Below are 14,488 nucleotides of genomic sequence, written 5' to 3'. Positions count from 1 at the left end.
ATTTTTCCCTTCCTGAAGTACTGCTTTCTTTTTTTTTTTTTTTTTTTTTTTTTGGTTTTTCGAGACAGGGTTTCGCTGTGGCTTTGGAGCCTGTCCTGGAACTAGCTCTGTAGACCAGGCTGGTCTCGAACTCACAGAGATCCGCCTGCCTCTGCCTCCCGAGTGCTGGGATTAAAGGCGTGCGCCACCACCGCCCGGCACTGCTTTCTTTTGAGTTTAGTTTTTTTTAGATTTATTTATTATGTACATAGTGTTCTATTTGCATGTATGTCTGCACATCAGAAGAGGGCACCAGATCTCATTATAGATGGTTGTGAGCCACCATGTGGTTGCTGGGAATTGAACTCAGGACTTAACCTCTGAGCCATCTTTCCAGCCCAATGTTAGTTGTTGTTTTTTTTTTTTAAAGGTTTATTTACTATATAATTCTGTGTGGGAGAGAGTATGCGTGTGTATCTTTGTGAGTTTATATGCAGACCAGAGGAGGGTAACAGATTTCCTAGAACTAGAGCTATAGGTGACTGTCAGCCCCCATGTGGGTAGTGGGAACCAAATTTAGTTCCCTGCAAAAGCAGCGAGCACCCTTAACTGCCTGAGTCATCCCTCTCCAGCCCTAAGTTGGTTTCCATTTTTGTAGTGAGATATTTTAATACCTTTCTCATTTTCTTTCACAAGTATCAGCATATAATGTACATTTAATGTATATATTTATAGGAAATTACATGTAATATCTTAATGCTATAATCTGCAGTAATGTATATCAGATAATTAATGTGTGTTTATGTGTATGCATGTGCATGTGGGTATCAAAAGCATTTCAAAAACTTCAAATACTTAAAAACCAGGGCAAAATATGATTACTAATGTTTTATTCAAACAATTGCCTCATTCTGCTTTTGTTTTTTTGAGACAGGGTTTCTCTGTGTAGCTCTGGCTGTCCTGGAACTAACTCTGTAGACCAGCCTGGAACTCACAGAGATCTGCTTGCCTCTGCCTCTCCAGTACTGAGATTAGAGCCACCTCGTCTGGCTCATTATAATTTCTAATTAGAGGCTGATGAGAGTACAACGGCTAATGTAAATATACTTGTGAGAACTGTAGAAATCTTAACAATGTAATAATGGCTTCTTGTGAGATGATAATTTTTTTATAAGCATCTGGCACATAGGAAAGCACTCATTAAATAGCTGAATTAAGCAGTATGACTTTGCCTCAGATTAACAGTCACCAAACAGTCCTCAGTCTCTGTACACTGGAAAGGTTTTTTTATCTATCACAGAGTACCACAACAGCTCTTATTCTAATTAGCAAAAAAAAAAAAAAATGGAATGGAGCCATAAAGAGAAGAGATTAGACAAAGCAGATTAATTAACCCGGAAGGGAATCATTCATGTTGGTAGGAATTACTAAGAAAGTATGAAGGATATGATAAAATTTTAATTAGTGTTTTTCTCTTTTGGAGAATTATTTAAAATCAAGTAAATACCAAAAAAAAATGCAAATAACAATACAAGCTAGAAAAAGGAAAAACAGAGATTTGGTTAGTTTCTCTGAAGAGTTCAGTGATCTAGTCTATCCAAAAACTTCAATATGGGGCTGGAGAGATGGCTCAGCCGTTAGGAGCACTGACTGCTCTTCCAGAGGTCGTGAGTTCAATTCCCAGCAACCACATGGTGGCTCATAACCATCTACAATGAGATCTGGCACCCTCTTCTGGCCTGGAGTCATACATGCAGACAGAGCACTGTATACATAATAAATGAATATTAAAAAAAAAAAGAATCTCGACCAGATGTTGGGAAACCTTGGTTAAAAAAAAATGGTCTCCTTTAAAAGGAACAGTCTTAATCCCAGAACAACATGGTTATTAAGGCTTATGCAGTGTTATTCTTTTAAAAAAAATTTCAATATGTCAATCCTTCAACTGTTGACCTAATAAAATATGTCCTCACACCTGCTAACTAATCTTAGCGTGGCTTTTTGATTATCCAGTAAGTGGAAACCAAGTGGGAGCTCATCTGGAGACAATTTCACAGACATTGAAAACTAAAATAATGGATCTGATATCACCTATATATTCTTAGTAAGAAACTTACCTTTGAGATTGAAGACAATCTGTTGTGGAACTCTCACTTCGTAATTTTAGTTTTAAACTACAAACAGTAAGTGTGGCGTACTGAAAGGGAGAGCAGGTCTGACCCACATGACAACTGTGTGACCTATTACTGCTACACTAAGGTGCAGTGAAGTTTGGTGGAGTTAAGGTTACACAGTGACACCATGGTGGAGTCTGAAAATGGAAAATATAAAGATATTCCTTCACGAAGTTTTTGAGTCTTGTCTCAAAATCGTCATTCCTGTTTCACTAAGTTTTCATCTACAGTGGATAAGTAACAAGGACAACTCTTTCACCAAAAGCCAGAGTTTACCACTCAGCAACTGCCTGCCAACACCTCAGTGTAGTAGTTTCCTTGTGACCCTTGGTTTAGAGAGGAAAAAAGCACACACTGCTCTCCTCTCTGTGGGAGTCTGAGGTTCAGACTGTGCCAGGAATAGTGCAGAGGAGGGTACAGGAACAAGTGGCGAGTCTGTTCTGACTTGGATCACCTCCACAGGACAGTGCTCAAACCATGCTCACATTCCATGTGCTTACTTACACTGCCTCTCCATCACCCAACTACTCAAGCACTTTCTCAAAACGTTGAAAGTCATTAGTTTAGACGAACTCTCAACTAGTACAAGAATTCCTTATTTGGATGCCCTAATAGAAAGAAGCTGGTCCAGAATCCGTCTTACATTATGTATATATATATGTGTTTGTGTGTGTGTGTGTGTGTGTGCCTTCATTATATGGGATATACACATGGAGGCCAGAGGTCAATGTATCTTCCTTGATTTATCGCCACATTGTTGTTGTTACTATTTTAAGGCAAGATCTCACTCTGTAGCCCTAACTGGTCTGGAACTCAGTATGGAACCAGGCTGGCCTTCCTCTGCCTCTTGAGTACTGATTAAAGGCAAGCACCACCACACACATAACACATTGTTATTAGCATTACTTTTTTGAGAAAAGGCCTCTCACTGAATCTAGAAGCTCACGGACCTGGTCAGAATGACCAGCTGGGAGCTCGGGGGATCTTCTTGTCTCCACCTCCCCAGGGCTGGTATTACATAGAGCTCAGGTTCTCACGCTTGCATGGCAAGCACTTTACTAACTGAGCCATCTCTCCAGTCCTCACCTAGAATCTCTTCTCATGCTCATAATGTATATCATATTCCCTGAGGTATATATTTGGCCACCAAAAAGAAAACATTTCCTAATCTCACACTTGAGTCTGCTTCCTACCTATCTTCATCTTTTGGTTCACATTGGGTGGTGTGTGCACGACACACACTTGTGCTGCCTCCTCCACTGTGACTCGTCATATAGCACTGCACTGCTCAACTTCACACCACGTCTACGCTGACCGAGTTCCATAGCTTTATGTCGCCTCAACAAGAACATAACCTGGTTGGGTTTTTTTTTATTCTTTCTTCATTTGTTTTCAACATGGCTCTAATCACAATTAGTTTATCTCCTTTCCAAACCCACATTTTCTTCCTGATGTTCTGACTCTGAACGTACCCAACTGCAAAGTATACCCTATGTAGACGGCCACTTCATCACTTTTCATTTCAACTCCCCTTCTAGGCAAGCAGAGTATCATCACGGGAACTTTTCTGTTTTTGTTGGTGAGGTTTCATAGCTATACAACCCTAAAAAGGTCTTATGACTCCACAAGAGATTAAAATCCACAATTATGTGTTTGTTCACTCCCTTCCTTTGTAGCCCTATCTTTGCTCATTTCCCTGGATTAGGGAACCTGTGATATGAAGACAGTCTTAACATCTGAACATATACATGTCAGTTTTCCTACCATTAATTTGACTGACTGACTTAACACTTTGTGAAAATTCTAAAAATTAACAACTGCATTGTGACATTCCTTTTGCTGTTTTTTAATGTTTCATGACTGCGGGTTCTTCACAGTAGGTTCAGAGTTTTCGCTTAAGTGTTTCAGGTACACAAAAATACTACTGTGGACAAAGAGATGGTTGATTGTCTAACTTAAAACACCTGTGCTCCCATATCCACCCTTCCTTTATCCCAACCATCCCATTCCCCCAAGCTCCCCCCATCCTCCCCTTCTCACTTTTCTCACCCCATTTACCCTTACCCCCATCCCACCTCACCCCCAAGATCCCAGTTTTTGCCCGGCAAGAGCCATCTTAGGGTTGGCAAGAGACTTGACTCTAGAGGGGCTCGCAGGTGTCCAGGGAGATGTCCCCAGCTAGTACCTTGGGCAACTGAGGAGAGGGAACCTGAAATGACCCTATCCTATAGCCATACTGATGAATATCTTGCATATCACCTTAAAACCTTCATCTGGAGATGGACGGAGATAGAGACAGAGACCCACATTGGAGCACCGGACTGAGCTCCCAAGGTCCAAATGAGGAGCTGAAGGAGGGAGAACATGAGCAAGGAAGTCAGGACCGCGAGGGGTGCACCCACCCACTGTGACAGTGGGGCTGATCTATTGGGAGCTCACCAAGGCCAGCAAGACTGGGACTGAATAAGCATGGGATAAAACCAGACTCTCTGAACATGGCGGACAATGAAGGCTGATGAGAAGCCAAGGACAATGGCACCGGGTTTTGATCCTACTGCATGAACTGGCTTTGTGGGAGCCTAGCCTGTTTGGAGGCTCACCTTCCTGGACCTGGATGGAGGGGGGAGGACCTTGGACTTCCCACAGGGCAGGGAATCCGGACTGCTCTTCAGACTCGAGAGGGAGGGGGAATGGAGTGGGGGGAGGGGGAGAGGAGTGGGGAGAGGGGAAGATGAGGAGGGGAAGGGGAGAGGAGAGGGGGAGGGAAACGGGAGGCGGGGAGGAGGCGGAAATTTTTTCAAAAAAAAAAAAATTAAAAATAAAACACCCGTGTACAAACTCAGTTTCCAGGTGCATGCTGTGACCGTGACACTTTCTGGATCAAGTGACATCTGTGACTGGCTGCTGTCCTTACCTCTGCTTTGCGGATATTTTCTCTAGCTTCGTCTATTTTCTGTTCCAGCTCTGCTCGACTCTGCTCTGGTACAGCAACTCCATGACACTCCAGGTCATTTAAAACCTATCGAAGAAAATAAAGACGACTGTTTCTGTTCTTGTGCTTCTTCCTTGAGTATTTAGGTAATTTCAAAGGGTTCAGTGGCTAAAGCCAAGACTCATTCTTAAACTTTTTTTTCGAGGCAGGGTTTCTCTGTAGCTTGGAAAGCCTGTCCTGAAATAACGATGCAGTATTCTTATAAAACAGCACACAGTCCACACATGAATCTATCACATACTCTCTGCACCGTGATATTACCCCATTCATTTGTATTTTTCCAAACCATTTTTATGAAAATCTTGTTTGTGGGAATAAAAAAAAATACAGCATTCCCTCAGTGTCTGTAGTAAACTTTGCCATGTTTGCAGACTGAGCTCACTTCACTAGTACTGCAGTCTAACAGAACCGCACTAGTACTGCAGTCTAACAGAACCGCACTAGTACTGCAGTCTAACAGAACCGCACTAGTACTGCAGTCTAACAGAACCGCACTAGTACTGCAGTCTAACAGAACCGCACTAGTACTGCAGTCTAACAGAACCGCACTAGTACTGCAGTCTAACAGAACCGCACTAGTACTACAGTCTAACAGAACCGCACTAGTACTACAGTCTAACAGAACCGCACTAGTACTGCAGTCTAACAGAACCGCACTAGTACTACAGTCTAACAGAACCGCACTAGTACTGCAGTCTAACAGAACCGCACTAGTACTGCAGTCTAACAGAACCGCACTAGTACTGCAGTCTAACAGAACCGCACTAGTACTACAGTCTAACAGAACCGCACTAGTACTACAGTCTAACAGAACCGCACTAGTACTACAGTCTAACAGAACCGCACTAGTACTGCAGTCTAACAGAACCGCACTAGTCTACAGTCTAACAGAACCGCACTAGTACTGCAGTCTAACAGAACCGCACTAGTACTGCAGTCTAACAGAACCGCACTAGTACTGCAGTCTAACAGAACCGCACTAGTCTACAGTCTAACAGAACCGCACTAGTACTGCAGTCTAACAGAACCGCACTAGTACTACAGTCTAACAGAACCGCACTAGTACTGCAGTCTAACAGAACCGCACTAGTACTGCAGTCTAACAGAACCGCACTAGTCTACAGTCTAACAGAACCGCACTAGTACTGCAGTCTAACAGAACCGCACTAGTACTGCAGTCTAACAGAACCGCACTAGTACTGCAGTCTAACAGAACCGCACTAGTACTGCAGTCTAACAGAACCGTACTTCCTCAGAGCACTCTCAGCACTGCAAACGGAACTGAACACACTGGAGTACTGACTTGAGATGGAAACCTAAATGTGGGATTGGTACGTGCTGCTTGCTCACTCACTGTTTTCCTGAACTGGTGATCACAGTAAGCAGGTGCTCCACTAGTCAGCTTATCCTGCACCTCTATATTAATATACACTGTCAAATTTTCCCTGAAAGGTTGTACCTACCCCTCCCCATATCCTAACCACAGGGATACTGCCAAACTTATGCCGACACAGAATTTTGAAAAATTGATTTCAATTTTATGACTTTACAGAAAGTCTAGTTTCATGTGTTGCTGTTCATCTTTTTTTTTTTTTTGTTTTTGTTTTTGTTTTTCGAGACAGGGTTTCTCTGTAGCTTTGGAGTCTGTCCTGGAACTAGCTCTTGTAAAGCAGGCTGGCCTTGAATTCACAGATATCCGCCTGCCTCTGCCTGCTGGGATTAAAGGCATGCGCCACCACCACCTGGCTGTGTCCATCTTATTTCTATTTTACTGCATATGCATGTGTGTGTGTAGGCCGGAGAAAGATGTTAGTTTAAGACCAGGAAAGCCAGGGCTGTGTAGAGAGGAGACCCTGTCTCCACAAAAAAAAAAAAAAAAAAAAAAAAAAAAAAAGAGAGAGAGAGAGAGAGAGAGAGAGAGAGAAAGCTTATGGGCTTTTCAAGGAAGGCAAGAGTTAAGAGCATTACGCTGACTGTTGAGAAAATACAGGGAAAACATACATAGGATTTTTCACATTGATAAAATTAAATTCCTTGGAGCTGGATAGCTCAATGGTTAAGAGCATGTAAGAGCATGGACTGCTCTTTCAGAGAACCCAGGTTCAACTTCCAGCACATACATGGCAGCTCACAGCTGTCTACACGCTAGTTTCAGTGGATCTGATGCCAATGCCCTCTTCTGACCTCCGTGGGTCACACACACACAGTGCAGCCAGGGCGCGCTATCACATACTCACCCGCTGCTGTTGAACAATGTTCTTGTGCTCACGCGCTACTCGTGTGGCCCACTTCCGAGCCTCCTTATTTAGACTGTGCTCCTCTGTGGTTCCAGTCTCTGATTCTAACTGTCGACTCTACAAGAGAGAACAGAGAGAAGTACTGTTACTCCACTGCAAAGTCCACCAATCTGTAGTCGGATCAGAGGGTCTCTCTTTGATCTGCACTGACAATGTAAGACACACCCTACTACTGTGGGAAGCAAGGTCTCAAGTCAAACAAAGTCCCTGTGAGGCAGCTACAGAGATTAGTAGTCTTGGAAGCCGCTGGAGATGAACCCCTCCCTCTTAAACACTTGACTAGCAACACTGGAGATTCCAAAAAATATCACCTGCCCTCTGAAAGTCGGCCTTTCATTGTTGGGACACCGTGCCCTCATATACCTAAGAAGATATCTATTTACTTAACAGGAGAACTTTCCACAAATTCTCTTATGACTATCTTCCTCATTTATGAGAAACTGCTAAATGCAACAAAATGTCCACCAGAGGAAAGAGCCATCCCTCCTGAGAAGAGTTCTCAGCTAGGTGGTGGTGACACACATCTTTTATCCCAGCTCTCAGGAGGCAGAGGCAGGTGGGTCTGACTTCAAGGCTAGCTTGGTCTACAGAGTAAGTTCCAGAACAGCCAGGGCTACACAGAAGAATCCTGCCTCAAAAAAAAAAAAAAAAAAAACAAAAAATAATCCTCAAGTAGTGCAGCACAAATAATAAAAACCCAGAGACAGAAATCAACCCCAAATCCAGAAAAGTGAAGCAGCCAAGCCACGAGAGAAGTCTACTTCTACCAAGGCTGGGCGACCGTAAACTAAACAGACTAAGCCTCTCTCTCCTCCCATTTTATATTCTCTCTTGTGCTGGGACTAAAGGCATGGGACTCCCCAGAACTAGGATTAAAGGTGTGAGCCATCACCTCCTAGATTTGTTCCTGCATAGATCTTGTGTAGCCCAGGGTGGCCTTGAACTCACAGAGATCCATCTGACTTTGTCTCCCAAATTCTGGAATTAATGGTGTGTGTCAGTCACCATTGCCTGACCTCTAGTGGTTTTAGCTTTGCTTCTGGTCTTCAGGAAATATTTATTTATCAAAATGTAAATCATAGACCACTACAAAGCAGTGCTGGAGAGATGGCTTAATAGCTAAGAGTACAAACTGCTCTCGAGGAGGACCAGAGTTTGGAGTCCAGCACGGACACTGGGAGGCTGACACTGCCTATACCTCCAGCTCCAATGTATTCATCAACACTCTCTTCTGGCCTCTTCAGCACCTGTACTCATATGCACATATCCATACACAGACACACACATAAACATAAATTAAGTTTTAAAAATTTCAGGTAAATTTCCCCCAAAATATATTTGCCTTTTATATATATTAGAGCATTTTTTTTTTTTTTGGTTTTTCAAGACAGGGTTTCTCAGAGTAGCTTTTCGAGCCTGTCCTGGCACTAGCTCTTGTAGACCAGGCTGGCCTCAAACTCACAGAGCTCCACCTGCCTCTGCCTCCCGAGTGCTGGGATTAAAGGCGTGTGCCACAACCACCCGGCCAATTTTTTAAAAAAATCACCAAAGCTTTTATTTTTCTTTAAATTTTGATTTACTTATTTTAAATTTTTATATATTTACTTTTATTATATGAATGTTTTGCTTTGAATGTATGTCTATTCTAAATGTGTATGCCTGGTCTGTGTGGAGGCTACCCACCATGTGGGTACTGGGAATTGAATCTGGGTCCTATGTAATAGCAGTTAGTACCCTTAACTGCTGAGCTATCTCTCTGGCCCCCCATATTAGGGCAATTTTTACTAATTATTAAATAGATGCATAAAATGTCTCACCTAAGTAAAATTTAAGTATGCAAAAATTCTAAAATAAGATGTATTTACTTAATGTAACTACTAACCTGTGGAAGATAAAAATAAAAACCAAAAATACTGGCTAGAATTAGAGTAAAATATGATACAACAGAAATTTAATGTCAGATTTTGCTACCATTATATCCTAAAATCTTGTTATTCATAGTTCAAGGAAAATAAAGATGAAAGACTCTTCTCTTTCCTGCCAGGAAGTTGGAGGGAGAAACACTCCTCATTTTTTTCTGCCTGTATACATCATACGTATCTATATTTTATGGATGTTTTTCTTGTGCTTTTTCAAAGACATGCAGCAGCATGTGAAGGACAGTCATTACTAGTTCTGGTATGGAAAGAAGACACATTGAGATGTACTAGGGCAAATGTGCTGAAAAGAGAAAATCCTGGTTCAGAACACAGACTGTTGGCTGTCAGAGACGGGTCTCCTGTGTTGTCTAGGCTGTTCTTGAGCTAAGTAAACTATAGGTAGGGATCATCTTGCTTGGGTTGAATATTACTTATTCCAACACCTTTCAGGGGCCGGGCGGTGGTGGTGCACGCCTTTAATCCCAGCACTCGGGAGGTAGAGGCAGGTGGATCTCTGTGAGTTCGAGGCCAGCCTGGTCTAGAAGAGCTAGTTCCAGGACAGGAACCAAAAGCTACAGAGAAACCCTGTCTCGAAAAATCCAAATAAATAAATAAATAAATAAATAAATAAATAAATATTTGGAAGACAGTTTGGAAAAAAAAAAGAAGTCCTTAGCATTTTAAGAAGCCATTCTGGTCAGAAAAGGATTACAGATATGTAATAAAGACAAATCCAGATTTTAAAAAAAAGACCTCTAAATGGGTCACAGTGTTGAATCAATGTACAAAGGCTAGGAAGAGAAATAGTATTGAGAGAAAAAAATAATTAAAAAAAAACCAAGTCTTTAAAGAGACAGAGCTTAGACAGTCATAGATTAAAAGTAATAAAGATAATAAATATTAAGAAGTAATAGAATAAAACCAAATAAGCCATGTAAAGACAGAATATACAGAGAGTCTGGATTATGTATATTATTGTCTTTTCTTTGAATTTTTGGACTGTGAAGGAGCTAAGAAACCAATATTTTAAAGGTATCTTGATTTCAAAATATGAGTCTAAGGATATGTTGCTTTGAAAAAGGGGTTCTTCTGTTTCCACAGAAGATGAGAACCTTACAGATTAATGTGATTTGATGGACCAACACCCCCTGAAAGGTCACTGTGAACACCCCAAAAATTACTTTGCCCAACAAAAAGCAGGAAGCAATTTGGAGAGAACTATGCCCATATTCCCAAATATTGTTTTTAAATGTCTGTTCACATTTAAAAGGGGATATGCTATAGAGATTTGTATTGGTATGGATCTTGGTCTACTGATACAAATTTAAGGTCAATTTTCTTGATTAAGGTATTATGTTTGTCTAGCTCATTTTAAAATGTAATGTATAACTAAGAAATATAGGTTAATAGATAATTACCTAAAATAGTCAAGCTTCTAGTCATGTTAGTTAGGTTTTCTAGATATATTTCAATTAGATAGGTGTTCTTCAAACCTTTCAAAGACCTATGGAATATGGCATTTAAATGTTTTAAAAAGACTTTTCATGACAGTAAGACATATCTGCTCCTGGTAGCACCAATTACTTTAAGAGGAAGATGGGCATTGAAGAGGTTCTTCATGAAGTTTGTTAGCCATTTGGGCAAGAAACTGCTCTTGCCTGGACTGCTTGATGGTATGTTGGGTGAACTGGACAAGCAGGACCTGCAGAGAAATGACTGCTGAACTTGCCTAAAGATGAGATGATCCTTCAGGGTTCCTGCTTCATGAAAGAGTCTGCTAGACATTCTGCAGGACACAGAAGAAACTGACTGACACACTGCCAATATAGGCAGACCTGTCTTTGAAAGTTCCTGCTTTATGGAAAAGTCTGTCGGATACTGTGGGCCTAAAGGCTGAAGATGGGTGCCTCAACGATACAGGAGAACTTTGGGTGACTGTCCAGGTAGTGAGATGTCTCTGACAATTCTAGAGTTTTGGAAATTGCTTACAAAGCACTTCCTGTTTATTTAGGTAATATTGTATCCTTCTGGAGTCTATGATGGAGTTGAAGAATAGATATAGTTTTCCTTAGTCATGATAAAAGATAAAATAAATATAAATGTTATAACTGTAATTCTTGTTTGATACTTGTTTTGTTATATGTAATTTTACTATGTTACAGATAGTTTTTTTTTTATTTAAACATAAAAGGGGAGGTGATGTGGGATTCCTCTCTGTATGCTGTGATTACCATTAATGAATAAAGAAACTGCTTTGGACCTATAACAGGGCAGAACTTAGCTAGGTGGGAAAAATGAAACTGAATGCTGGGAGAAAGGAGGCAGAGTTAAGGAGAAGCCATGAAGCCACTATCAGAGACAGACATGTTGAAACCTTGCCAATAGGCCACAAATCTCGTGGTAAAATAATGGAGATGGATTAAATTAAGATTTAAGAGTTAGCCAGAAATACACCTAAGCTATTGGCCAAACAGTACTGCAAATAATATGGTTTCCATGTGATTATTTTGGAACTAAGTAGCAGGAAATTAATTAACAGCCTTCTAGTTACAACCCAGGATAGCCAAAACAATTCTGTACAATAAAAAAAAAAAAAAAACTTCTGGAGGCATCACCATGCCTGACTTCAAACTTTACTATAGAGTTACGATAATCAAAACAGCTCAGTATTGGCATAAAAACAGATAAGAGGACCAATGGAATTGATTCAAAGACCTGGATATCAACCTACACACCTATGAATACTTGATTTTTGACAAAGAAGCTAAAAGTATAAAATGGAAAAAAAAAGCATATTCAAGAAATGGTGCTGGCATAACTGGATATGACATGTAGAAGAATGTAAATAGATCTATATCTATTGCCATGCACAAAACTCAAGTCCAAATGGATGAAAGACATCAACATAAAACCAACCACAATGAACCTCATTATTCATTATTGTAACGCAACAGTAGAGTTTGAAGTCAGGCATGGTGATGCCTCCAGAAGAAAAAGTGGGAAGAAGCCGCGAATGCATTGGCATGGAAGACCACTTTCTAAATATCACCCCAGGAGTATAGACACTGAGAGCAACAATTAGTTACTGGAGCCTCCAGAAACTGAGAAACTTCTGGAAAGGAAAGGACACAGTCAACAAGACAAAATGGTAGCCCACAGAATGGAAAAAGATCTTCACCAACCCCACATCTGACGGAGGACTGATCTCCAAAATATACAAAGAACTCAAGAAACTAGACACCAAAGAACAAATATTCCAATTTAAAAAATGGGGTATGGACCTAAACAGAGAACACTCAACAGAGAAATCTCAAATGGGTGGAAGACAATTAAGAAAATGCTCTTTAGCCATCGGAGAAATGCAAATCAAAACAACTCCGGGATTCCATCTTACACCTGTCAGAATGGCCAAGATCTAAAACACTGATAACAACTTATGCTGGAGAAGATGTGGGGTAATGTGAATGCTCCCCCATTGCCGGTGGGAGTGCAAAGTTGTACTGCTGCTTTGAAAATCAGTATGGCGATTTCTCAGAAAATTAGGCATCAGTCTACCTCAAAACCCAGCAATATCACTCTTGGGCATATATTCAAAGGATGCTCAATTATACCACAAGGACATGTGCTCAACTATGTTCACAGCAATATTATTCATAATAGCCATAACCTAGAAACAACCTAGATGCCCCCCCCCAACTGAAAAATGGAGAAGGAAAATGTGGTGCATTTATACAATGGAGCACTGAAGTGAAAAGTGAAGCATGCCCCCAGCAATGTTGAAGCTGTGTGGGCAGCTCGTTTAGACTGATTTTCTTAGTCTGAGTTGATGACGATGACTGACCAAGTCTCTTCTTCAAGGAACAGGTTCCACCGAGATATGAACTCGGATCGCTGGATTCAGAGTCCATTACACTATTTAGTGGTAAAAAATAATGACATCTTGAAATTTGTAGGCAAATGAACGGAACTAGGAAAAAAAACCATACTGAGTGAGGTAACCCAGACCCAGAAAGACAAATATAATATTTACTCACTCATAAGTAACTTAGGCATAAAGCAAAGAATAACCAGTTTACAACCGCAGAAAACCTAGGCAACAACAAAGACCCTGAGACATACATGGATCCACCTAGGAAGGAGAAAAAGATGAGATCTCCTGAGTAAGCTGAGAGCATGGGGGGCAGGGGAGAGAGTAGAAGGGGAGAGTGGAAGAAAGAAAGGCAATGGGGAAAATGTATAGCTCAACGAAAGACAATAAATAAAAAATTTACAGATAAAAAGAAAAGTAACATAAAAGCAACATAAAATGTAAAAATGGATAAAAGATTAAAATAGATATTTTACCAAAATAGATAGATAAAGGTCTAGAAGTCATGAAAACATTCAACAGGTAGTCATCAAGTAAACACACACCTGGTAAACTATCATAAAATACTATTTCATAACCACAAGGATGGGCTGCTATGTAGCTCAGCAGCAGTGCTTGTCTAATATACATAAAGTCTTTGGTTTGACCTCCAGGTCCGTGAAATAAACAAGAAACCAAAATAAATGAACAACAACAACAAATATTTGTTATGATATAGAGAAATAAGAACTAGCATATAAAGCTAGTGGAAATAAAAAATGGTATAGTTACTGGGCAAAGAGTTAGCAGTTTCCTAAAAGTGCTTTAAACACAAATTTATTATCACCCAGCAACCCTGGAGAAATGAAGATACATTAATATAAATAAGTGTTTATGATAGCATAACCTCTTTCTGTGACTCTCTGTGTGTAAATGTGCATGCGCACGCATGAGCCGCGTAGTCCAGAGGGCAACCTTTACTGTCATTTCTCAGGTGCTGTCCACCATTTATTTTTATCTTATTTTTTTATTTTTGAGATAGGGTTTCACTATGGTGTAGCCCTGGCTGTCCTGGAACTTGCTCCATAGACCAGGCTGCCTTGAACTAAGAGATCTGTCTGCTTCTTCTCTTGAATGCTGGGAAGAAAGGTGTGCACCACCATTGCCTGCCCACCGTTTTTTGAGATATAGTCTCTCACTAGCCTGAAGCTCACCAAGCAGGCTAGGCTGGTTGATCAGCAAGCTGAGTCAGTCACCTGTCTTCACCAGCCACAGCATTG

General features: G+C 40.8%; 1 protein-coding gene across 3 annotated transcripts in view; it reads right to left on the bottom strand.

Annotated features, from left to right (window-relative positions):
• The window catches only part of Fchsd2 (FCH and double SH3 domains 2), a 215,412-nt gene that overhangs the window by 29,954 nt on the left and 170,970 nt on the right, over positions 1-14,488 (bottom strand). For all 3 annotated transcript variants that reach the window (XM_041676210.1, XM_041676212.1, XM_041676211.1), the window contains 2 exons: positions 7,383-7,499; positions 5,068-5,172 (listed from right to left, as the gene is read on the bottom strand). In XM_041676210.1, coding sequence (XP_041532144.1) covers positions 5,068-5,172; positions 7,383-7,499 — 222 coding nt within the window. The remainder of the gene's footprint in view (positions 1-5,067; positions 5,173-7,382; positions 7,500-14,488) is intronic.

This window comes from Microtus oregoni, unplaced genomic scaffold (genome assembly GCF_018167655.1).
Source record: "Microtus oregoni isolate MIOR12 unplaced genomic scaffold, Mior012 000027F_ref0000203, whole genome shotgun sequence".
NCBI classification, from domain to species: domain Eukaryota; kingdom Metazoa; phylum Chordata; class Mammalia; order Rodentia; family Cricetidae; genus Microtus; species Microtus oregoni.
This window is presented reverse-complemented; position numbering and strand designations above follow the sequence as displayed.